Genomic DNA, 21,769 nt, shown 5'->3' on the forward strand with positions numbered 1-21,769 from the left:
ATGAGAGAGAGCACGAGAGAGGAGGGGAGCGCGCGCGCGAGAGGAGGGGGGGGAGCGCGCGCGCGAGAGAGGGGGGGAGCGCGCGCGCGAGAGAGGGGGGGGAGCGCGCGCGCGAGAGAGGGGGGGAGCGCGCGCGCGAGAGAGGGGGGGGAGAGCGCACGCGAGAGAGGGGGGGAGAGCGCGCGCGAGAGGGGGGGGAGAGCGCGCGCGAGATGGGGGGGGAGAGAGCGCGCGAGATGGGGGGGGGAGAGAGCGCGCGCGAGAGAGGGGGGGGGGAGAGCGCGCGAGGGGGGGGGGGAAGCGCGCGCGAGAGAGGGGGGAGAGAGCGCGCGCGAGAGAGGGGGGGGGAGAGCGCGCGCGAGAGAGGGGGGGGGGAGAGCGCGCGCGAGAGAGGGGGGGGAGAGCGCGCGAGAGAGAGGGGGGGAGAGCGCGCGAGAGAGAGGGGGGGCCTGCGCGCGAGAGGGGGGGGGCCCGCGAGAGAGAGCGCGGGCGCGCGAGAGAGAGCGGGCGCGCGCAAGAGCGAGCAAGCACGAAAGCTAGCACCAGAGAGAGAGATCGAGGAGGGCGAGAGACAGCGCAAGAGTGAGAGAAAGCACGAGAGCTAGAGAGAGTAAGAGCGCGAGAGAGCGAGCACGCGAGAAAGCACGAGAGAGAGAGCGCGAGAAAGTGAGAGCCGCAGAGAGAGCGTGAGCGAGCCCGAGAGGGAGAGATTGGTGGGGGGTGAGGCACGAGAGAGAGGGGGGGCGCACAAGAGAGGGGGGAGCGCGCGAGAGATAGAGGGGGGGGGCGTGCGAGAAAGAGGGGGTGGGCGCGCGAGAAAGAGAGGGAGAGATAGGGGGGGGGCGTGCGCGCACAAGGGGGGGGGGGCGCCCACGAGAGAGAAGGGGCGCACGCGAGAGAGAGTGAGAACGCCAGAGAGAGCGCTAAGAGCGAAAAGAGCGCGGAAGAGAGAGCTCGAGAGAGAGAGAATGCGCGAGAGAGAGAATGCGCAAGAGAGAGCTCGAGAATGCGCGAGAGAGAGAATGCGCGAGAGAGAGCTCGAGCATGCGCGAGGAGTGAGACTGCACGAGAGAGAGCTCGAGAATGCGCGAGAGCGAGCGCGAGAGGGAGAGAGAGCGAGCGCGAGAGGGAGAGAGAGCGAGCGCGAGAGGGAGAGAGAGCGAGCGCGAGAGGGAGAGAGAGCGAGCGCGAGAGGGAGAGAGAGCGAGCGCGAGAGGGAGAGAGAGCGAGCGCGAGAGGGAGAGAAAGAGCGCGAGATGAAGAGAAAGGGAGAGGGAGAGCGGCAGGGGAGAGAGCGGCAGGGGAGAGAGCGGCAGGGGAGAGAGCGGCAGGGGAGAGAGCGGCAGGGGAGAGAGCGGCAGGGGAGAGAGCGGCAGGGGAGAGAGCGGCAGGGGAGAGCGCAATAGCGTGAGAGAGCGCACAATAGAGCGCGAGAGCAAGAGAGCGCAATAGAGTGAGAAAGCACGCGATAGAGAGCACGATAGAGCGCGAGAGCGAGAGCACGCAAGAGAGCGTGAGACGAGCACGTGAGGAAGAGTGCACACATGAGAGAGACAGAGCGCGAGAGAGAGCTAGAGCGCAAGAGCGTGACAGCGCATGATAGAGTGCGAGAGAGCACAAGACAGCGCAATAGCATGAGCGCGCGCGCGAGAGAGGGGGGGGAGAGCGCGCGCGAGAGAGGGGGGGAGCGCGCACGCGAGAGAGGGGGGGGGGAGAGCGCGCGCGAGAGAGGGGGGGAGAGCGCGCGCGAGAGAGGGGGGGGAGAGCGCGCGCGAGAGAGGGGGGGAGAGCGCGCGCGAGAGGGGGGGGAGAGCGCGCGCGAGGGGGGGGGGGGGGGGAGAGCGCGCGAGAGAGGGGGGCGCCCGCGAGAGAGAGCGGGGGCGCCCGCGAGAGAGCGCGGGCGCGCAAGAGAGAGCGGGCGCAAGAGAAAGAGGGCGCGCGCAAGAGCGAGCAAGCACGAAAGCTAGCACCAGAGAGAGAGATCGAGAGGGCGCGAGACAGCGCAAGAGTGAGAGAAAGCACGAGAGCTAGAGAGAGCAAGAGCGCGAGAGAGCGAGCACGCGAGAAAGCACGAGAGAGAGAGCGCGAGAAAGTGAGAGCCGCAGAGAGAGCGTGAGCGAGAGAGAGCGAGCCCGAGAGGGAGACATTGGTGGGGGGGTGAGGCGCGAGAGAGAGGGGGGTGCGCACGAGAGAGAGGGGGGGGCGCACGAGAGTGGGGAGGCGCGCGAGAGAGTGAGGGGGGGCACATGAGAGAGAGAGAGAGAGAGAGAGAGAGAGAGAGAGGGGGGGGGGCGTGCGTGCGAGGGGGGAGGGGCAAGCGCAAGGGGGGAGGGCGTGCCCACGAGAGAGAAGGGGCGCATGCGAGACAGAGTGAGAACGCCAGAGAGAGCGCGAGAGAGAGCTCGAGAATGCGCGAGAGAGAGCTCGAGAATGCGCGAGAGAGAGCTCGAGAATGCGCGAGAGAGAGCTCGAGAATGCGCGAGAGAGAGCACGAGAATGCGCGAGAGAGAGCACGAGAATGCGCGAGAGAGAGCTCGAGAATGCGCGAGAGAGAGCTCGAGCGGGGAGAGCGCGCGCGCGAGCGGGGGAGGGCGAGCGGGAGAGGGCGAGGGGCGAGCGGGAGCGGGAGAGGGCGAGCGGGGAGCGGGAGAGGGCGAGCGGGGAGCGGGAGAGGGCGAGCGGGAGCGGGAGAGGGCGAGCGGGAGCGGGAGAGGGCGAGCGCGAGAGGGCGAGCGGGAGAGGGCGAGCGGGAGAGGGCGAGCGGGAGAGGGCGAGCGGGAGAGGGCGAGCGGGAGAGGGCGAGCGGGGAGAGGGCGAGCGGGAGAGGGCGAGCGGGAGAGGGCGAGCGGGAGAGGGCGAGCGGGAGAGGGCGAGCGGGAGAGGGCGAGGGCGAGGGCGAGGGCGCGAGAGAGGGCGAGGGCGAGAAAGAGGGCGAGGGGGCGAGAGGGCGAGAGGGCGAGGGGGCGAGAGGGCGAGGGGGCGAGGGGGCGAGGGGGCGAGAGAAAGAGGGGGCGAGAGAAAGAGGGGGCGAGAGAAAGAGGGGGCGAGAGAAAGAGGGGGCGAGAGAAAGAGGGGGCGAGAGAAAGAGGGGGCGAGAGAAAGAGGGGGCGAGAGAAAGAGGGGGCGAGAGAAAGAGGGGGCGAGAGAAAGAGGGCGCGAGAGAAAGAGGGCGCGAGAGAAAGAGGGCGCGAGAGAAAGAGGGCACGAGAGAAAGAGGGCACGAGAGAAAGAGGGCGCGCGCAAGAGCGAGCAAGCACGAGAGCTAGCACCAGAGAGAGAGAGAGATCGAGAGGGCGCGAGACAGCGCAAGAGTGAGAGAAAGCACGAGAGCTAGAGAGAGCAAGAGCGCGAGAGAGCGAGCACGCGAGAAAGCACGAGAGAGAGAGCGCAAGTGTGCGAGAGAGAGAGCGTGAGAAAGTGAGAGCCGCAGAGAGAGCGCTAGAAAGAGCGCGAGGGAGAGTGAGCGAGCCCGAGAGGGAGAGATCGGGGGGGGGGTGAGGTGCGAGAGAGAGGGGGGGGCGCACGAGAAAGAGGGGGGGGGCGCGCGAGAAAGAGAGGGTGGGTGCACGAGAGAGAGAGGGTGGGCGCGAGAGAGAGAGAGAGAGAGAGAGAGAGAGAGAGGGAGGGAGGGGCGTGCGCGCAAGGGGGGGGCACGCGCAAGGGGGGGGGGCACGCGCACGAGAGAGAAGGGGCGTACGCGAGAGAGAGTGAGAATGCCAGAGAGAGCGCTAAAGTGCGAGGAAGAGAGAGAATGCGCGAGAGAGAGAATGCGCGAGAGAGAGAATGCGCGAGAGAGAGAATGCGCGAGAGAGAGAATGCGCGAGAGAGAGAATGCGCGAGAGAGAGAATGCGCGAGAGAGAGAATGCGCGAGGGGGAGAGGCGGGTGGGGAGAGCGGGTGGGGAGAGCGGGAGGGGAGAGCGGGAGGGGAGAGCGGGAGGGGAGAGCGGGAGGGGAGAGCGGGAGGGGAGAGCGGGAGGGGGAGAGCGGGAGGGGAGAGCGGGAGGGGAGAGCGGGAGGGGAGAGCGGGAGGGGAGAGCGGGAGGGGGAGAGAGAGCGAGGGAGTGGGAGAGCGAGGGAGAGGGAGAGCGAGGGAGAGGGAGAGCGAGGGAGAGGGAGGGCAAGAGAAAGAAAGAGCGGGAGGGGGAGGGGGAGGGGGAGCGAGAGAAAGAGCGAGCGAGATCAAGAGAAAGAGCGAGCGAGAGGGGGAGAGGGCGAGGGCGCAACCCACACAGCGCGAGGGCGAGGGCAAGGGCGGGACCCACAGAGCGCGAGGGGGAAGGCAGGACCCACAGAGCACGAGAGCGAGGGCAGGACACACACAGCGCGAGAGCACGCGACACAACGGGAACGTGCGCCACACAGAGACATGCATAGTCAGAGTGACAGAGAGAGACAGCAAAAGAGAGAAACACACAGCGTGAGACAGAGACAGCTTGACACACACACAGTGAGAGAGGGAGAGAGAGAGAGAGAGAGAGAGGGGGGCAGCGAGAGAAAGACAGACACACAGCCACGAGAGAGCAAGAGCGAGACATACACACAGCAAGAGGAGAGATAGAAACACACACAGCATGAGAGACACTCACAGAGACAGAGTGACAAACATATAGCAAGAATGAGAGAGAGAGAGGGGAACAGGATAAGACACACACACAGAGTGACAGAGAGGAGAGACACAGCGAGCAAGAGAGATAGAAATACACAGAGCGAGAGACAGACAGACACACACAGCAGAGAGGGAGAGATGGAGAGATATACACACACAGCGAGAAACAGACACAAACAGTACGAGAGTGAGTCCAAGAAAGACACATAGCGAGAGCGCGAAGGGGGTGGGGGGGGAAGAGAGAGAGAGAGAGACACACACACTCAGCAAGAGAGAGAGAGAGAGACAGACAGTGAGAGAGAGACACAGACAACAGGGGAGACAGAGAGACACGCACAGTGAGAGAGAGAGAGACACAGCTAGCGAGCGACACATACAGCAGGAGAGACAGAGACACAGAGCGAGAGAGAGAAAGAGAGACACAGCGATAGAGAGAGACACGGCGAGAGAGAGAGACACAGCGAGAGAGAGAGAGAGAGACACAGCAACAGGATAAGACAGACACACACAGAGAGACACAGCGAGAGAGGGACAGACAGACACACAATGACACGGCAGAGAGAGACACACATACAGCGAGAGTAAGAGAGAGACAGAAAGAGAAAAAGAGAGAGACACACACAGCAAGAGAGAGAGAGACAGACAGAAACACAGCGACAAAGTGCGTGTGACATAGCAGGGGGAGCGCGTGCGCGGAGGGGGGGGGGGGGACGGGGGGGGGGGGGGGGGGGGGGGGGGGGGGGGGGGAGGGGGGGGGGGGGGGGGGGGGGGGGGGGGGGGGGGGGGGGGGGGGGGGGGGGGGGAGGGGGGGGGGGGGGGGGGGGGGGGGGGGGGGGGGGGGGGGGGGGGGGGGGGGGGGGGGGGGGGGGGGGGGGGGGGGGGGATGGAGTGCGCGCGCGGAGGTACGGGCAGAGAGCATAGACCTAGAGCCTAGGGAGCCAGTGGAGAGCATAGGGAGCGGGCAGAGAGACAGCAGAACAGGCATAGAGCGCCCGCAAGACAAGGGGTGTGGCTAGAGAACGTGCGTGGAAAGCCAGTGGAGTGAGCGAACAGTGCACATGGAGAGATGGGTGAATGAACGGAGAGCCAGTGGAGTCGGTGACGAGACGGGGAAGCAGGCGGACTGCACGTGTGAGCCAGGGGAGCGGGCATTGAGCACGGGGAGTGGGCTGAGAGAGTGCGCGAGACTGGAGAGTGGGAGAGGGTGCAGGCGAGACGCGGGGGAGTAGGCGCTTGGGCGAGATGTGGGAGCAAGGCAACAGTGAGCGAGGTGAGCATGAGCAAGGTGGGGGAGTGTTTGCATGAAAAGAGAGCAAGACAGACACCAGAAGTGTGAGAGAGTGTCAGACAACAGCAATTACTATCAAAACACCAGACAATCATTTGCATTCACAGTGACTCCATGCTTCCAAATTGTATTTACATCGGGAAAAGGAAGAAATAAAATAAACAAAAACAAACAATGCAAGTAGGAATACCACCTATACAACAGAAGGCCTACTTTGTGAGATGTGCAAGTGAAAGCAGATCAGACTAATGATTACAGAGTACAGTTGTTGAAAGAGAATGAATTATTCAATAGTGATGTTGACAATGTAGTGTTAGAGAAGATCTGAGGCAGGAAACAGCTGCTATTACCATGGAACAAAAAATAAAAATGAAGACCAAAATGAAGTTATAACAGCAGAATGTAAAAGTGCCTTCCACAAAGAACCCAATGTGATAAGTATATACTTACACTGAACAGAGTAAGAAGCCAGGAGGGCTGCAATGTTGTATGGACAAGGCAACCTAGAAAAAGGAACAATTGAAAAATAGTGCTTATGTACTTAACAGTAATTAGACATTTGAACATCCTTAGATTAGGCCAGAGGTTTCCAAAAATTTTAAAGTTCTGTTCAAAATTTTTTCCCCTTTTCACAAGATTTTTTGCTAAGAGATATTTTGCAGAGTTTAAAGAGATGGAAAGTTCAATGACATTAGTTGTAAAAATAATGTTGAAGTGGATTGGGGTTGGAGGATTAGGAGAAGAATTCAGAACACATCAAAACATTCACCTTGCCTTCATCACAGAAGGGCAGCACCATGGCTGGCACTGCTGTCTTACCATGCCAGAGACCTAGGTTCAATTCCAGCTTTGGGTGATTGCCATGGAATTTGCACATTCTCTGTGCCTGCATGGGTTTTCTCTGGGTGCTCCAGTTTCCTCTCTCAGTCCAAAGATGTGCAGGTTAGGTGTATTGGCCGTAGTGCCGAGGGTTGTGTAGGTTAGGTGGATCAGCCATGGGAAATGCAGGGTTACAGGAGGGAGAGTCTGGGTGGACTGCTCTTCGGAGGGTCATTGTGGACTCGATGGGCTAAATAGACTACTTTCACACTGTAGCGGTTCTACAATTAGAAGCTGTCTCAGGGACCAGCACATTTTATTGCGGTAATCTGGAAATTCTGCAGATATATCTGTCATCATACTCGAAGGAGCCTTACATAACTATGCTCCAATGCTTGTAACAGCATTCCATTACTATTGTACCAGAAGGAACTCTGATCAGTTCAATTCTAAAATCAGCAGTGATTCAATGCCCTATTAATGCACCTCTGCTGAGTAGTGAGGTCACACAGACAATGCTTCTTTCTGTTCAGGCCATCTTCAGTGTGGCCTTAAACAGTTCCCAACCCCACCCACTTTGGAATCCTACCCTTTTAGCCAAGTTAGCTGCCCCCAATAACCTAACAAACTTGCCACTGGATACAAATGAATAATAAAAACAGTTGATCAGAATTCCTTTGTTTTTATGGGAAGAGGTTTGTTTAGTTTCTCTTCACCGTTCTTCTCTCCTACCCCCTCAGAACCACAAGTAGTGTAATTCAGCCAGGTTTCATTTGATTAAATCTCTTCAAACTCAATAGAACTCAAGTATAACTCGAGTAATCTTAAACCAATCCAAACAAAACCAGCGTTCGAGCTGTGAAGACAGGAGACCTTTGAATAGTAATACTCTTCCAAATTGGAGGAAGGCCATTTTGACGGTATGAGGCAAGAACTTTCAAAAGTTGACTGGGGAGGTGGGAGGTGGGGGGTGGGGGTGGGTGGTGGAGGAGAATGTTTGCAGGTAAAGGGATGGCTGGAAAATGGGAAGCCTTCAGAAATGAGATAACGAAGAGTCCAGAGACACGATATTCCTGTTAGGGTGAAAGGCAAGGTCTGTAGATGTAGGGAATGCTGGATGACTAGAGAAATTGAGGTTTTGGTAAAGAAAAAGAAGGAAGCATATGTCCGATATAGACAAGATAGATCAAACAAATCCTTAGAAGAGTATAAACGCAGTAGGAGTAAACTTAAGAGAGAAATCAGGAGGGCAAAAGGGGACATGAGATACCTTAAGCAAAGAGGGTTAAGGAGAATCCAAAGGGTGGTTATAAACACCTTAAGGACAAAAGCATAACTAGAGAGAGAATAGGGTCCCCCAAAGATCAGTAAGGCAGCCAATGTGTTGAACCGCAAGAGATGGGGGAAGATACCAAATGAGTATTTTTCGTTAGCGTTTACTGTGGAGAAGGACATGGAAGATAGAGAATGTGGGGAACAGATGGTGACATCTTGAAAAATGTCCATATTACAGAGGTGGTGGTTCTGGATGCCTTAAAACACATAAAAGTGGATCATCTCCAGGACTTGATCAGGTGTCTGCTGAAACTCTGTGGGAAGTTAGGGAAGTGATTGCTGGGTCCGTCGCTGAAATTTATACCACCAATACTCACAGGTTGAGTGCCTGAAGACTGGAAGTTGGCTAACGTGGTGCCACTATTTTAAAAAGGTGGCAAGAAAAAGCCATGGAACTCCAGACCCCTGAGCCTGATGTCGGTAGTAGACAAGTTGCTGGAGGAAATCCTGAGGGACAGAATTTACAGCATTTGGGAAGTCAAGGACTGATTTAGGATAGTCAACATGGCTTTTGCGTGGGAAATCATATCTCACAAACTTGATTGAACTTTTTGAAGAAGTAACAAAGAGGATTGATGACAGCAGAGTGGTGGATGTGGTGTATATGGACTTCAGTGAGGCATTCGACAATGTTCCTCATGGGAGACTGGTTAGCAAGGTTAGATATCACGGAAGACAGGGAGAACTAGCCATTTGGATACAGAACTGGCTCAAAGGCAGAAGACAGAGGAGGGTGGTGGAAGGTTGTTTTTCAGACTGGAGGCCTATGACCATTGGAGTGCCACAAAAATTAGTGCTGGGTCCACTACTGTTAATCATTTATATAAATGATTTAGATGTGGACACAGGAAGTATTGTTAGTAAGTTTGCAGATGGAGGTGTAATGGATATCGAAGAAGGTAAGCTCAAAGTACAACAGGATCTTGACCAGATAGGCTGAGGAGTGGCAGATGGAGTTTAATTTAGATAAATGTAAGAAGCTGCAACGGAAAAGCAAATCAAAGCAGGACTTATACACTTAATGGTAAAGTCAGAGGGAGTGTTGCTGAACAAAGAGACCTTGGAGTATAGGTTCATAGCTCCTTGAAAGTAGAGTCGCAGGGAGATAGGACAGTGAAGTCTGCATTTGATATGCTTTCCCTTGTTGGTCAGAGCATTCAGTATAGGATTTGGGAGGTCATCTTGTGGCTGTACAGGACATTGGTTAGGCCACTGTTGGAATATTATATGCAATTCTGGTCTGCCTCTTATCGGTGGGATGTCAAGAAACTTGAAAGGGTTCAGAAAAGATTTACAAGGATATTGCCAAGGTTGGAGGATTTGAGCTTTAGGGAGAGGCTAAATAGGCTGGGGCTGTTCTCCCTGGAGCTTCGGAGGTGGGAGGTGACCATATAGAGGTTTATAAAAGCATGAGGGGCAACAGTAAGGTGCATAGTAAAGGTTTTTCTTCCCCCAGAGCAGGGGAGTTCAAAACAAGAGGTCATAGGTTTAAGGTGAGAGGGGAAAGATTTAAAAGGGAGCTGAGGGGTAATGTTTTCATAGAGGGTTGTGTGCATTTGGAACGAGATGCTAGAGGAAGTGGCATTTGCAGGTACAGTTAGAACATTTAAAAGACATTTGGACAGGTCCATGAATAAGAAGAGTATAGAGGGATATGGGCCAAATGGGACTAATTTAGTTTTGGAAACCTGGTTAGCATGGACAAGCTGGAGCAAAGGATCTGTTCCGTGCTGCGTGACATGACGACTCTAAAATCGGTTTCAACTGTAGAATCACAACGAGCATTTTTATTAACAAACCTTGCATTAACAATGAAGTTTTTTTTTGAAAAGGAATCAATAATAAAACGGTGAATGAAAGTGACAAAGAGTTTCAATTAGTTTTTGCCATTTTTTCTGCAATGTAATTTCTACTTTCTCATCACTGTAACTGCCTTGTCAACCCTACGCTTGAGCTTCAAATATTAACCTGAAAACAAAAGAAAACACATATTTGCACTCATCAGGCAACACCAACTTTGTCTTCCTTTGATTTGCTCAAGCAGTTGACTCCATTTTCAGATCACTGGGAATCAATAGACCACACACTGCCTCACCACCCAACTGTGAATCACTTAGCTTTTACACTTCAATAAAAAATAAATCAGCAAATGAGCAAGGTGTTAAGTGACCAACCGAGCAGAGCCCAAACCGAGCTCAGCAAACTGCCTTGAACCAAAGAAAGGTAGAATTCTGTTCCCTAACAGTCATGGTTTGTCATTTTTTCTACAATAGTACAGAAAAGCAATCAAAATGCTCTAAATTCCCATGACAGAATTCCCATAAAATCAGCAATCTAATATCTCATAATCTATTACAGTATTCTAAATCAATATACAGAGGAACCTTGACTATCCGAACGACATGGGTGAGTAGTATTTTGGTCGGATAATCAAATGCTCAGATCATCAAATGTTTGGATAACATAGTTTAGCCAAGCATCAGAACCTTGTGATCTTGTTCGGATAATCCGAATTTCGGATAATCGAAGTTCCTCTGTATATTGTAATAATCCCAACTGATGTTATCACCAGACAGGTCAGATCTCGGACTGAAACGTAGCTTGACAGATCGTTTTTTTATTTAACAATGTATTATTTCCCCGCAACACAACAAAACAAGTTTATTGCGCAAACAAAATGATAAAATGGAATAAACTATTAAATATAATGTACACATTTGAAATTTCAAAACACAGTAAAAATTCAATTCCACTCATCCCAACCCATCACATTATTAGTATTCCAAGCAGAGTTCACTTCTTTGTCATATCTGAAGGTTTATCTTGATGATTTCTCTCCGTTGTCAGTCTTGAGAGTTTGATAGTCTCTTCCTTGAGTATTCACACAATTGAACAACGGCTTTTCCAACTTTGATTAACACCTAACTAAACACTACTGGTCTGGAGGTTTCAAACTAAACTCTTACTCTGAAGTAACTTATTTTCTGCAGCTATTGCTTCTTTTTTCAGGAGAAACTCTTTTATTACTACCACCAGATCTCTGAAGTTAACCCAAAATCTTTGCAACCTATGGGATTCTTCTTTAAGTAAGCAAAATTCTGATTCTTCTAATTGAAAACAAGCTAATGCTCTTCCATGTTTATTCTGTCCACTTGTAAAACTGTCCTGATGCAAAGACATTCCCATTATCACTGCAAGAACACATACTTTCATACTGATTGAAAACAAAACTGTGGCTCCAGAAATGTGTCATGTTAATCGTTAAACCTTTCATACCTACATACCAAAACCCACATGTATCCAGTTCATACTTAACGTACCTTACATCACAATATACAACAAATCAAATTACACAACTATTGATGGGAGCCCTGTAGAATAACAGAATGCTGACAATAGAACACCTGCGACAGGAGATTATGATCTACAACAACAATGTAAAAATTAAAGATTGTCCGAGAAGTGCACAATGTCTCAAAGGATTTACATAGTTGCAGCAGGAGAAACAGGAAAGACAGCCTAGTCTGTGCTTGAGATTAATGATTTAATATCTGGGACAAAATATGGGATTTTTTTTATATAAAGCAAAAGGAGAAGACCCTTATAAAGGAGCCTTCTGACAAAACCAAAATAATTGCTCCAATGTATATGTGGTGTCCAGATCACAATGATAAAGATTTGGTCCACCTTATAGCCTTCAAATACTGCAATTATCACCTATAACATGTTTATTCTTTAGGTCACAGCTTGCTAAAATAACATCTTATAAGATACAAGAATGATGCTTACCTTCCACTAAGAATATCTTGTTTAAGTTGCAGAAAATATTGGTACCTTAAAAAGAAATAAAAATGCATATTTTAGTCCACACAGCATAGTGCAAAATACACAATGAAGTATTTTCCACAGGTAATGATAAACATGTTTATCTTCAGCTTTGAAGAAATTTAGTAGACAGCTTAAATTCACAAGAAACATAAATTGCAATCACAATTAATTCATTCATCTGATTATACCTGAAGGTAGTTAGCTCTTTTACCCAAATTAACTAAGTAACAACAACTGAATTAATTTTTAAAAGGTCTGTACAATTGCTGGAACTTTCCAAATATCAGGTCCAATTATTAAAACTAACATTATTCTAAACCTTAGGCAAAAATGTTTCCTTTGTCATTTACAAATTCATTGAATTTTGAAAACATCCTCGAGGTTGATCCAGAACATCTGGCCTAGTGTTAAATTTCCTGATTTTGAACTATTTGTCAAACTATAATTTCTCATTGTCACTACTGCAATGAACCATTACAATATTTTTCCTAAAGCTTTCATATACCCTCCAGAACTGTCAGCAAATTATAAACAGCACCAGCTTAACAAGTGTTGTTTTAAGGTATTTGCCCAAACAGCAGGGGTTTAATAACGGCAGTAGAAGGATACATACCATCAGTTATCAGATAACTCCTTTTTTTTAAAACTTTAAATAACACTGGCCTCTTCCCCTGATCAATCCTCTGAAACATGAGCCTCACAAGAAAACAATCTAGCTTCCCAGCTGGTTCTGTGCATCTCAAAGAATATTTCATACATCTCAATACACAAACAGTTACAACTTATCACTTTCTCTTTGCACAGCATGTAGACATAGAATCAGAGAGCATCCTGTGGCTAGGTTGACAATTCAGTTAGTTCCACTCCGCAAATCGTTCTCTGTAGCTTAGCATATATCTCCTTTTACCCAATTGCCTTTTGAAACTGACTGAATCCCATTCCCCTACCCTTGAGCAGTGCATTATGCAGGAAATGATTATGATCTGTAATGATGTTTTACAGATCTGTAATGATGTGCTTAGTTCATCCATGAGAGCATGCACATACACAAGAAAAATAGTCTCGAAAAAGCATTTACATTTCATGTGAAAACATGATCAAACATAGAAAACCTTTAAACCGATCAACACTCAGTTCCTTCACTATATACAGTGGCCGAAGAGGTTGGTTTGAAATAGATGTCAGTGTTCAGATCTCCGGCAATGGACTCAACACGGACATCTATTTCAAACCCAGAGACTCCCATAGCTACCTGGAATAAACTCCCTCTCACCCCTCCTCCATTACTCCCACCTACTCTGCCATATCCGCTCCCGGGGGAGCAATTCCATTTGAGGATATTCCAGATGGCCTCCTATTTCAAAGACTGCAATTTCCCCTCCCACGTGATCAACAATGCCCTTCAGCACATCTCATCCACTTTGTGCACCTTCGCCCTTGATCCTGACTCCTCTAACTGCAACTAAGATAGAACACCCCTGGTCCTTACCTTTCACTCCACAATTATGTGGATATAGCACATTATCCTCTGCCATTTCTGAATCTACAATCAGGCCCCACCACCAGAGACATATTTCCCTCCCCATCTACGTTCTGCAAAGACCATCCTCTCGGTGACTCCCTCATTCCCCACCAGCCCACCCTCCAGACCCGGCCGCTTGCCTTGCTACCACACAACATGTGAATCCTGCGCTCACATCTCTCCCCTCCATACAAGGTCTCAAAAGGATCTTTTCACATCTGCACATCCACGCACCTCAACTACTCTGCCCGTTTCTCTCAATGTGGTCTCCTCTACATCGTGGAGATGTAACGCCAAACATTTCAGAGAACATCTCTGGACACAAGCATCAAACAAGCCCACCACCCAGTGGATAACCACTTCAACTCCACCTCTCACTCCACCAAGGACATGCAAGTCCTGGGCCGCCTCAACCGGCAAATCCAAGCCACCAGCCGACTGAAGGAAGAACACTCATCTTTCACCTTAGGACTCTTCAACCACACAGCATCAACACAGACTTCACTATTTCCAAACCTCCCTCCCCCCACTTCACCCCAGATCCAACCCTCCAACTCGGCATTGCCCTCATGACCTTTCCATCTTCTTCCCACCTATCCACTCCACCCTCCCACTGACCGATCACAATCACCCTCCACCTGCATCTACCTATTGCCTTCCCAGCCCCCTTCCCCCCCTCCCCAACATTCCTAATTAAGGGCTTACACCTGAAATGTTGACATTCCTGTTCCTTGGATATCTACAGTCCAGTATATTTCTTTGATCTCACTAGCTAAGATCCAAGACTTTGCAAATTTAAATTAATGATGATTATACAACACAAGTGCAAAGATTTCACAGTTGAAAATCCTACGTACAAATATCTGCAATATTACTAACATAACTTACTTCCCTGCCATTATTTCCCTGACATTACCGGTGCATCACATTGTCTGCTGAAATCCTACTCTTCCTACCACTAGACTTGATTACACCAAAGCATTCTTGTCTACCCTCTTATATTTTTCCTTCTGCAGATTTGAGATTTTTCAGAACTCTGCTGCCCACGTACTGACGTGCACAAAGCTCCACTTGCCAAAATTCTGTGTTGACAAATATACGTTGACTCCTGGTCAAGCAACATCTCAATTTCAAAATTAGCATCTTTGTTACCAAATTGCTTCATGCTCTTGCCCATCCCCAACAACCTCAGACCATCTTGCACAGGTGCCACTACAAGACCTCAATATGTTTGCTCCACAGCCAGGACAAGCCCACCAGAGGGGACTACACTGTGGGATACAGTAGGGTAGAAGTCCTCAACAAAGACCCTCAAAGTCTGAAACTCATCGGGTCTAATGATAAAGTCAAAACTACTGACAGCCTTAAAGGACTGATCAGTTCTCCTCCAGGTTGAACATCGCAGAGGATGTAGTAAACAAAGTGCACAGAATGTACTCTGAGTTGGAAATATAAATTATTTATCACTAAGTGATAACAGCAGCACTAACCGAACTGGAGTCATAGATGATATTGCTACTAGACTGCCCTGGTCATTGGTGAGCAAAACAAATGAGGGAAAGCATACTTGATTGCGTCCTCATCAATGTAACTGCAGCAGATCCATTTGTTTGCGACAACAATGGTAGATGGGACCACAGTATAATCCTTGTGAAGACAATATCATCCTTTCACAATGGGTATACCCATTGTGTTCTGTGGCACTGCAACCATGATAAACGGGAAAAATGTTGACCAGAACTTGCAGATCAAGTCCCATGCACCCTAAAATTATTCCTGCATGGATCTCCAGAACCAGAAATCAATATGCTGGCAAACCAGGGTGCAGAACCTTCTAGCAGCTGCACAGTCACACAGCATCAACAGCACATTGCTCAGGACTGGACATTCAAGAACTACCATGGGCATTCACATGTTGGTTGGACAAGAGTATGAAGCTTTTGAAAAATGGGATTTGATACTTCTGATAGACTAACTGGCATCATGTGGCCTTTGGGTTAAAATACACAACTGCCCAGCAACAGATTTGAAAACATTTTAAGTCACAGTTTTATCAGAAAGCTAAGTGAGAGCAGTGGGACTCAAATTTCCAAAAGCCTGCAAGCCACATCTCTCTTTTGCCGAGTAGAAAAATAACACAAATTTAAAGAACATTCTAACTGAAGCAAAAGATCGAGGACCAAATATCAAATTGAGAATTGCCTCAGTTGATAACATAACTAGAAGGAGTAGGCATCTTCCTCTTGACTAGATGTTCTACATCCCTTGACACCTAAAGTTCCTTTGCCCTACCATCCTTTCCTTGCCTCAGTGGGACAAACCTGTTCAGCACTATGAGCAAGTGCTCCCGAAACAACTTCTCATTTCTGTCATGCATTTCCCTCAACATGTGTTGCCAATTTCGGTGTCCCAGTTCCTGCCTAATAGTATTGTAATTCCCCCTCCCCAATTAATACTTTTCCATATCGTCTGTCCTATCTCTCGCCTTGACTATAGTAAAGGTCAGGGAGTTGTGATTGATTCCAGAGATGAGGAGTTTGTCCAGGTGCATAAATCCCTGAAAGTTACCACACAGGTTATAGGGTTGTTCAGAAGGCACAACATCGAGGGCTGAAGGACTTGTACTGCGCTGTAACATTCTATGTCGCCTGGGTCAGACAGGACATGACCAAGGTTACTACAGGAAGCAAGGGAAGAAATTGCTGCACCTTTGGCGACGATCTTTGCGTCACTGTCCACTGGAGTAGTGCCAGGTGATTAGAGGGTGGCAAATGTTCTTTTGTTCAAGAACGGGAATAGGGATAATCCTGGGAATTACAGACTAGTCAGTCTTACGTCTGTGGCAGGCAAATTATTGGAGAGAATTCTGAGATGCAGGACTTATGGTTACTTGACTAGAGATAGTCAGCATGACTTTGAGTGGGACAGGTCATGCGTCACAAGCCTTATTGAATTCTTTGAAGAAAAGTATTCTGCCTGGAGGTCAGTGTTGAGTGGGGTCCTGCAGGGCTCTGTTCTTGGGCCTCTGCTCTTTGCAGTTTTTATAAATGTTTTGGATGAGGAGGTTGAGGGGGTGGGTTAGTAAATTTGCAGATGACACAAAGGTTGGAGGTGTTGTCGATAGTATCGAGGCCTACTGCAGGCTGCAGCGTGACATTGACAGGATGCAGAGCAGGGCTAAGAAATGGCAGATGGAGTTCAACCTGGATGAATGCAAAGTGATGCATTCAGGAAGGTCGAACTCGAATGCTGAATATAGGATTAAAGACAGGATTCTTGGCAGTGTGGAGGAACAGAGGGATCTGGGTGTGCAAATACATAGATCCCTCAAAGGTACCACCCAAGTGGATAGGGTTGTTCAGAAAGCATATAGTGTTTTGGCTTTCATTAACAGGGGGATCGAGTTTAAGAGCCGTGAGGTTTTGCTGCAGCTCTACAAGTTCCTGGTGAGACCACACTTGGAATATTGTGCCCAGTTCTGGTTGCCCTGTTATAGGAAAGATACAGAGGCTTTGGAGAGGGTGCAAAGAAGGTTTACCAAGATGCTGCCTGGACTGGAGGGCTTGCCTTGTGAAGAAAGGTTGAATAAGCTCGGACTTTTCTCTCTGGAGAGGAGGAAGAGAGGAGACCTGATTGAGGTGTACAAAATAATGAGGGGAATAGATAGAGTGAATAGCCAGAGACTATTCCCCAGGGAAGGATGGACTGGTACGAGAAGTCATAGTTTGAAGATATTAGGAGGAAGGTATAAAGAAGACGTCAGAGTTAGGTTCTTTACACAGAGAGTTGTGAATGCATGGAATGTGTTGCCAGCTGTGGTGGTGGAAAGAGAGACATTGGGGACATTTAAGTGACTGCTGGACATGCACATGGATAGCAGTGAGTTGAGGGGTGCGTAGGTTAAGTTACTATATTTTACATTAGGATTAAATCTCGGCACAACATTGTGGGCCAAAGGGCCTGTTCTGTGCTGTACTTTTCTATGTTCTAAATGACAAAACACATTGAAGAAGGTAGAGCAGTGGATGGATTTTAGCAAGGTGTTTGATAAGGTTCGCAATGGTAGGCCCATTCAGAAAGTAGAGGCATGGGATACAGGGGAATTTGGTTGACAGGATGCAGAATTACCTAGCCCATAGAAGACAGAGCGATAACAGATGGAAAGTATTCAGCCTGGAGCTCGGTGACCAGTGGTGCTCGCAGGGATCGCTGGGACCTCTGCTCTTCGTCATTTTTATAAATGGCTTGGACGAAGAAGTGGAAGTGTAGGTTAGTAAGTCTGCCGATGAGACAAAGGTTGGAGGAGTGGTAGATAGTGTGGAGGGCTGTTGTAGGTTGCAACGGGACATTGACAGGATGCACAACTGGGCCAAAAAGTGGTAGATAGCGTTCAACCTGAACAAATGTGAAGTCATTCATTTTGGAAGGTCGAATTTGAATACAGAACACAGAGTTAAAAGCAGGATGCTTAGCAGTGTGGAGGAACAGAGGGATCTTGTGTCCACAGATCCCACAAAGTTGCCAACCAAGTTGATAGGGTTGTTAAGGTGGTGAATGGTGCGTTGGTTTTTCATTAGCAAGGGGATAGAGTTTAAGAGTCGTGAGGTTATGCTGCACACTTGGAATATTGTGTTCAGTTCTGATTGCCTCATTATAGGAAGATGTGGAAGACTTAGAGAGGGTGTAGAGGAGATTTTCCAGATTGCTGCCTGGACTGAAGGGCATGCAATATGAAGATAGGTTAAGGGAGCTAAGGCTTTTCTTACTGGAGCGAAGAAGGGTGAGAGGCAATTTGACAGAGGTGTACAAGATGATGAAAGGCATAGATGGAATGAATAGTCAGAGACTTTTTTCAGGGCAGAAATGGCTATCACAAGGGGGCTTTAAGGTGATTGGAGGAAGATTTAGGGGTGATTTCAGAGGTAGGTTCTTTACATAGCGTGGTGGGTGCTGGATTGCACTGCCAGCGGTGGTAGTACAGTCAGACACATTAAAGATATACATTTAAGGACTCTTGGATAGACACATAGAATATAGTAAATTGAAGGGTATGTTGGTTAGTAGAATAAAAGGTCAGCACAATGTCAAGGGCTGAACAACTTGTACTGTTCCATGTTCTGAACCTCCACTGAAGTGCCTCCAATACAACCACATCACTGCAAGTAAGAGGACCAAAATTGTTTGCAATATTCCAAGTGAGATCTCACTAATGCCTTGTACAATCAGCAACCATTTCCTACTTTTACAGTGCATTGCATTGGCAATAAAGGCCAAAGTTTCATTTGCCTTATTATCTGCTATACCTGCACACTGATTTTCTGCAATGTATATTTGAGAACAACCAGATTCCTATGTGAAGCAGTGAAATTGCTCTCCATTGAGATAATTTCCATTTTAATTCCTCTGATCAAAATGGATAATCTCACTTATTTGATAGACTTCATCTGCCAAATTTTGGCCTATACACCTAACCTATCCACATTCATCTGTAAGTTTTTTACTTATTCATTGCAACTTACATTCCCAGCTATTTTACTGCCATCTGCAAATTTGACTGTACACTTCCTATTCCTGCATCCAAGTCATTAATGTAAATTCAAAACGGTTGGGCCCAATCAACAGCACCCCACAGTTATATACTGCCAACTCGACATATTTTCAAAAACCAAAACAGCCACCTCATTTCCATTTGTAGTTCAACTCCTGCTCCACAGGCTCCTTTTTGACTATTTTTACTCTCAGTATTCCTGCAAAATCATCCATCTTGTCTGCCTTATTTGTGAACGATTGCACGTTCGGATTTAAAGAGGATATTGGTTAAGTCTACATACTGGCAATTGATAATTCATTTTGCCACTTATTAAAGGATGCATTTGAAATAGTCAGTTTTTTGTTTATTTGTTCATTGATGAATCCTGGTGAGAGTATTGTTTGCAGACAGACAAATTAACCATCCTAGCAATTTAATTGGCCATTTGAAGTGATTTGTGGAATAATAGGACTTGATTGCAAGCACACATTTCTCATCAGGATTTTGATAACACTTCAAAACAATCAGTTCTGAAATATCTTGGAATTTTTTTTAAAATCATGGGTTGAGGGTGTTACTACCTCGGCCAGCATTTATTGCTTATCCCCAATTGCCCTGCCGGCAGTTAAGAGTTAAACACATTTCCACTGCCTTGAAGCAAAGTACAACATAAATAGCAAGTACTCGCTTTATGATGCGAGAATGATTCCAAAATTTGTTGCAAAATATGAACATACTTCTTTATTCAACACAATCCATAGGAATTTTTGGTTTAATTGAAAATTTACAAATACTAGGGGAATTTCCAGTACAAATAGTCAAGAGGACAGAAACCTAAAAGTAAATCTGAGGAGCACTCAGTTGGACAGGTGAATAAACTTAAATGAGATCAATTGCAATTTAAAAGGTCGTGTTACCACTTGCGTAAATCTTAACCCTACTGTTTTACTTTTCCCTGCATCCCACCCTTTCCCTTTTACTTAATTTCAGCACCCACCTTGTGTATTCCTCTTGGAGCTTATTGAGGTCAGTCACAAAAAATTTGACTCTAAAATTCAAGTTATGTGGGGATCCTCCTACAAGTAAAGAGACAGAATTTTACTTCAGAATACGGGACTGATATAACATTTCCAACAACTTTATAAACTAATTGGCTTTACTTACTTTTAAGTTGCTTTCTGACAGATTTGTTTGGGTCTAACCATCGCTGTAAAATATTAAAGAAAATCATTGTTTGAAATCAAGAAAAACAACATTCTGTACTTGACTTACTTTCAGCTTATTGTGAAGTGGTTCAGTTCAAAGACAAAGACTACATAGTGGTCCATGATCTAATACTGAAATGACTTTTAATGTAAATAATTGAGAAAATTCATAGGAAATGCTGAGTGAGGTGCATTTCCAAAGTAATTTCTTTGGTAAATGGGTTCACACAGGGACAAAATTGTTTGAAAGTTTTTCAAGCATCATGCCTTCACCAGATGTTTTCCTCTGCTGTGCGTCTCCATTTGCGGAACTGTCTGGAGAATAGGAAAAGGGAAAACCAAAAAGGACGAGATGGATTTTAAGATAGCTAAATAAAGTTTCCATAATTTTAATGTGCAGTTCAAGACATCAATTGTGAAATACAATTAAAATAACAACATGACTGTAATGCAACATTTAAAAAAAATTATTTGGTAATAAATTGTTTGATAGTTTGCAATTTAATTTTTTCAAAAATGTGCGTTTTTTATTTAAACTTGTACCATCACCTGTCCCCAATAGATCAGCCCTAAAATGCACACTCTATGATGGAGATGGAAGAGACCTCGCCCTTGGCCTCGAACCTATTAAGGGTGAACAGCCCACTGTCCATACAGTGAATGATTTGAATTCCCTTGTGCAAGTTTTGGCCAGTGAGATAGAGGATGGTGACACTGATGATGATGATGAACAGGCAACCCTGCTTGACCCCTCTCTTCGTGGCAGTAGGCTCAGACTCCAATCCACAGTTGCTAAGCAATGTGTCATCGTGCAGCAGCTTCAGCATCCTGATGAACTTAGCAGAACAACCACAATGTGACAATATCAGCCAGATAGCCTGGTGGTTAACGGTGTTAAGGCCTTAGGTCGACAAAGGGCATATGAAGTGGTTGTTTTCATTCCTGACAGTTTACAAAGCGTTTTTTCTTCCCACACTGTTCTATGAAGCTGAAACATGGACCACCTACAGTACACATTTTAAAGCACCAGAAACCACCAGGGATCCCTCTGAAAATCTTATGGATCACCTGGGAAGTCAAGCACACTAACACAAGCATCTTGGAGGAAGCCAACACAGCATCATCACCAACATAATTCAACAGCAACTCCGATGGACCAGCCATGCCATCCAAATGCCCAACTCATGCATCCCAAAACAGACCATGTACTCTCAGCTTACGGAAGGTCAGTGTGCCCATAGTGGCCAGAAGAAATGCTTCCAAAATAACAATCGAACCAACCTCAAGAAATTACATATCAACCTCAACAAGTGGGAAAATATGATTACAAACTGGAATGATTGGAGAAACATAATCTACAAGGGAGCCATATGCCTTGAAAATGATCTCCACCATGCCACTGAACACAATCAACTGCAAGCAGAGATAGAACATCAGGAAGGCATACCCATAACACCATAAGACATAGGAGTGGAAGGAAGGCCATTCGGCCCATTGAGTCCATTCTGCCATTCAATCGTGGCTGATGGGCATTTCAACGTCACTTATCCACACTCTCCCCGTATTCCTTTATTCCTTGCGAGATCAAGAATTTACCAATCTCTGCCTTGAAGACATTTAATGTCCTGGCCTCC

General features: G+C 47.9%; 1 protein-coding gene across 2 annotated transcripts in view; it reads right to left on the minus strand.

Annotated features, from left to right (window-relative positions):
* ptpn4a (protein tyrosine phosphatase non-receptor type 4a) overlaps positions 1 to 21,769 on the minus strand; it is a 355,125-nt gene that overhangs the window by 162,251 nt on the left and 171,105 nt on the right. For both annotated transcript variants that reach the window (XM_072579890.1, XM_072579891.1), the window contains exons 4-7: positions 20,095 to 20,137; positions 19,928 to 20,006; positions 11,840 to 11,884; positions 6,347 to 6,399 (exon numbers count right to left, since the gene is read on the minus strand). In XM_072579890.1, the coding sequence (XP_072435991.1) occupies positions 6,347 to 6,399; positions 11,840 to 11,884; positions 19,928 to 20,006; positions 20,095 to 20,137 (220 nt within the window). The remainder of the gene's footprint in view (positions 1 to 6,346; positions 6,400 to 11,839; positions 11,885 to 19,927; positions 20,007 to 20,094; positions 20,138 to 21,769) is intronic.

The sequence above is a fragment of the Chiloscyllium punctatum genome, chromosome 10, assembly GCF_047496795.1.
Source record: "Chiloscyllium punctatum isolate Juve2018m chromosome 10, sChiPun1.3, whole genome shotgun sequence".
In the NCBI taxonomy this organism is placed as follows: domain Eukaryota; kingdom Metazoa; phylum Chordata; class Chondrichthyes; order Orectolobiformes; family Hemiscylliidae; genus Chiloscyllium; species Chiloscyllium punctatum.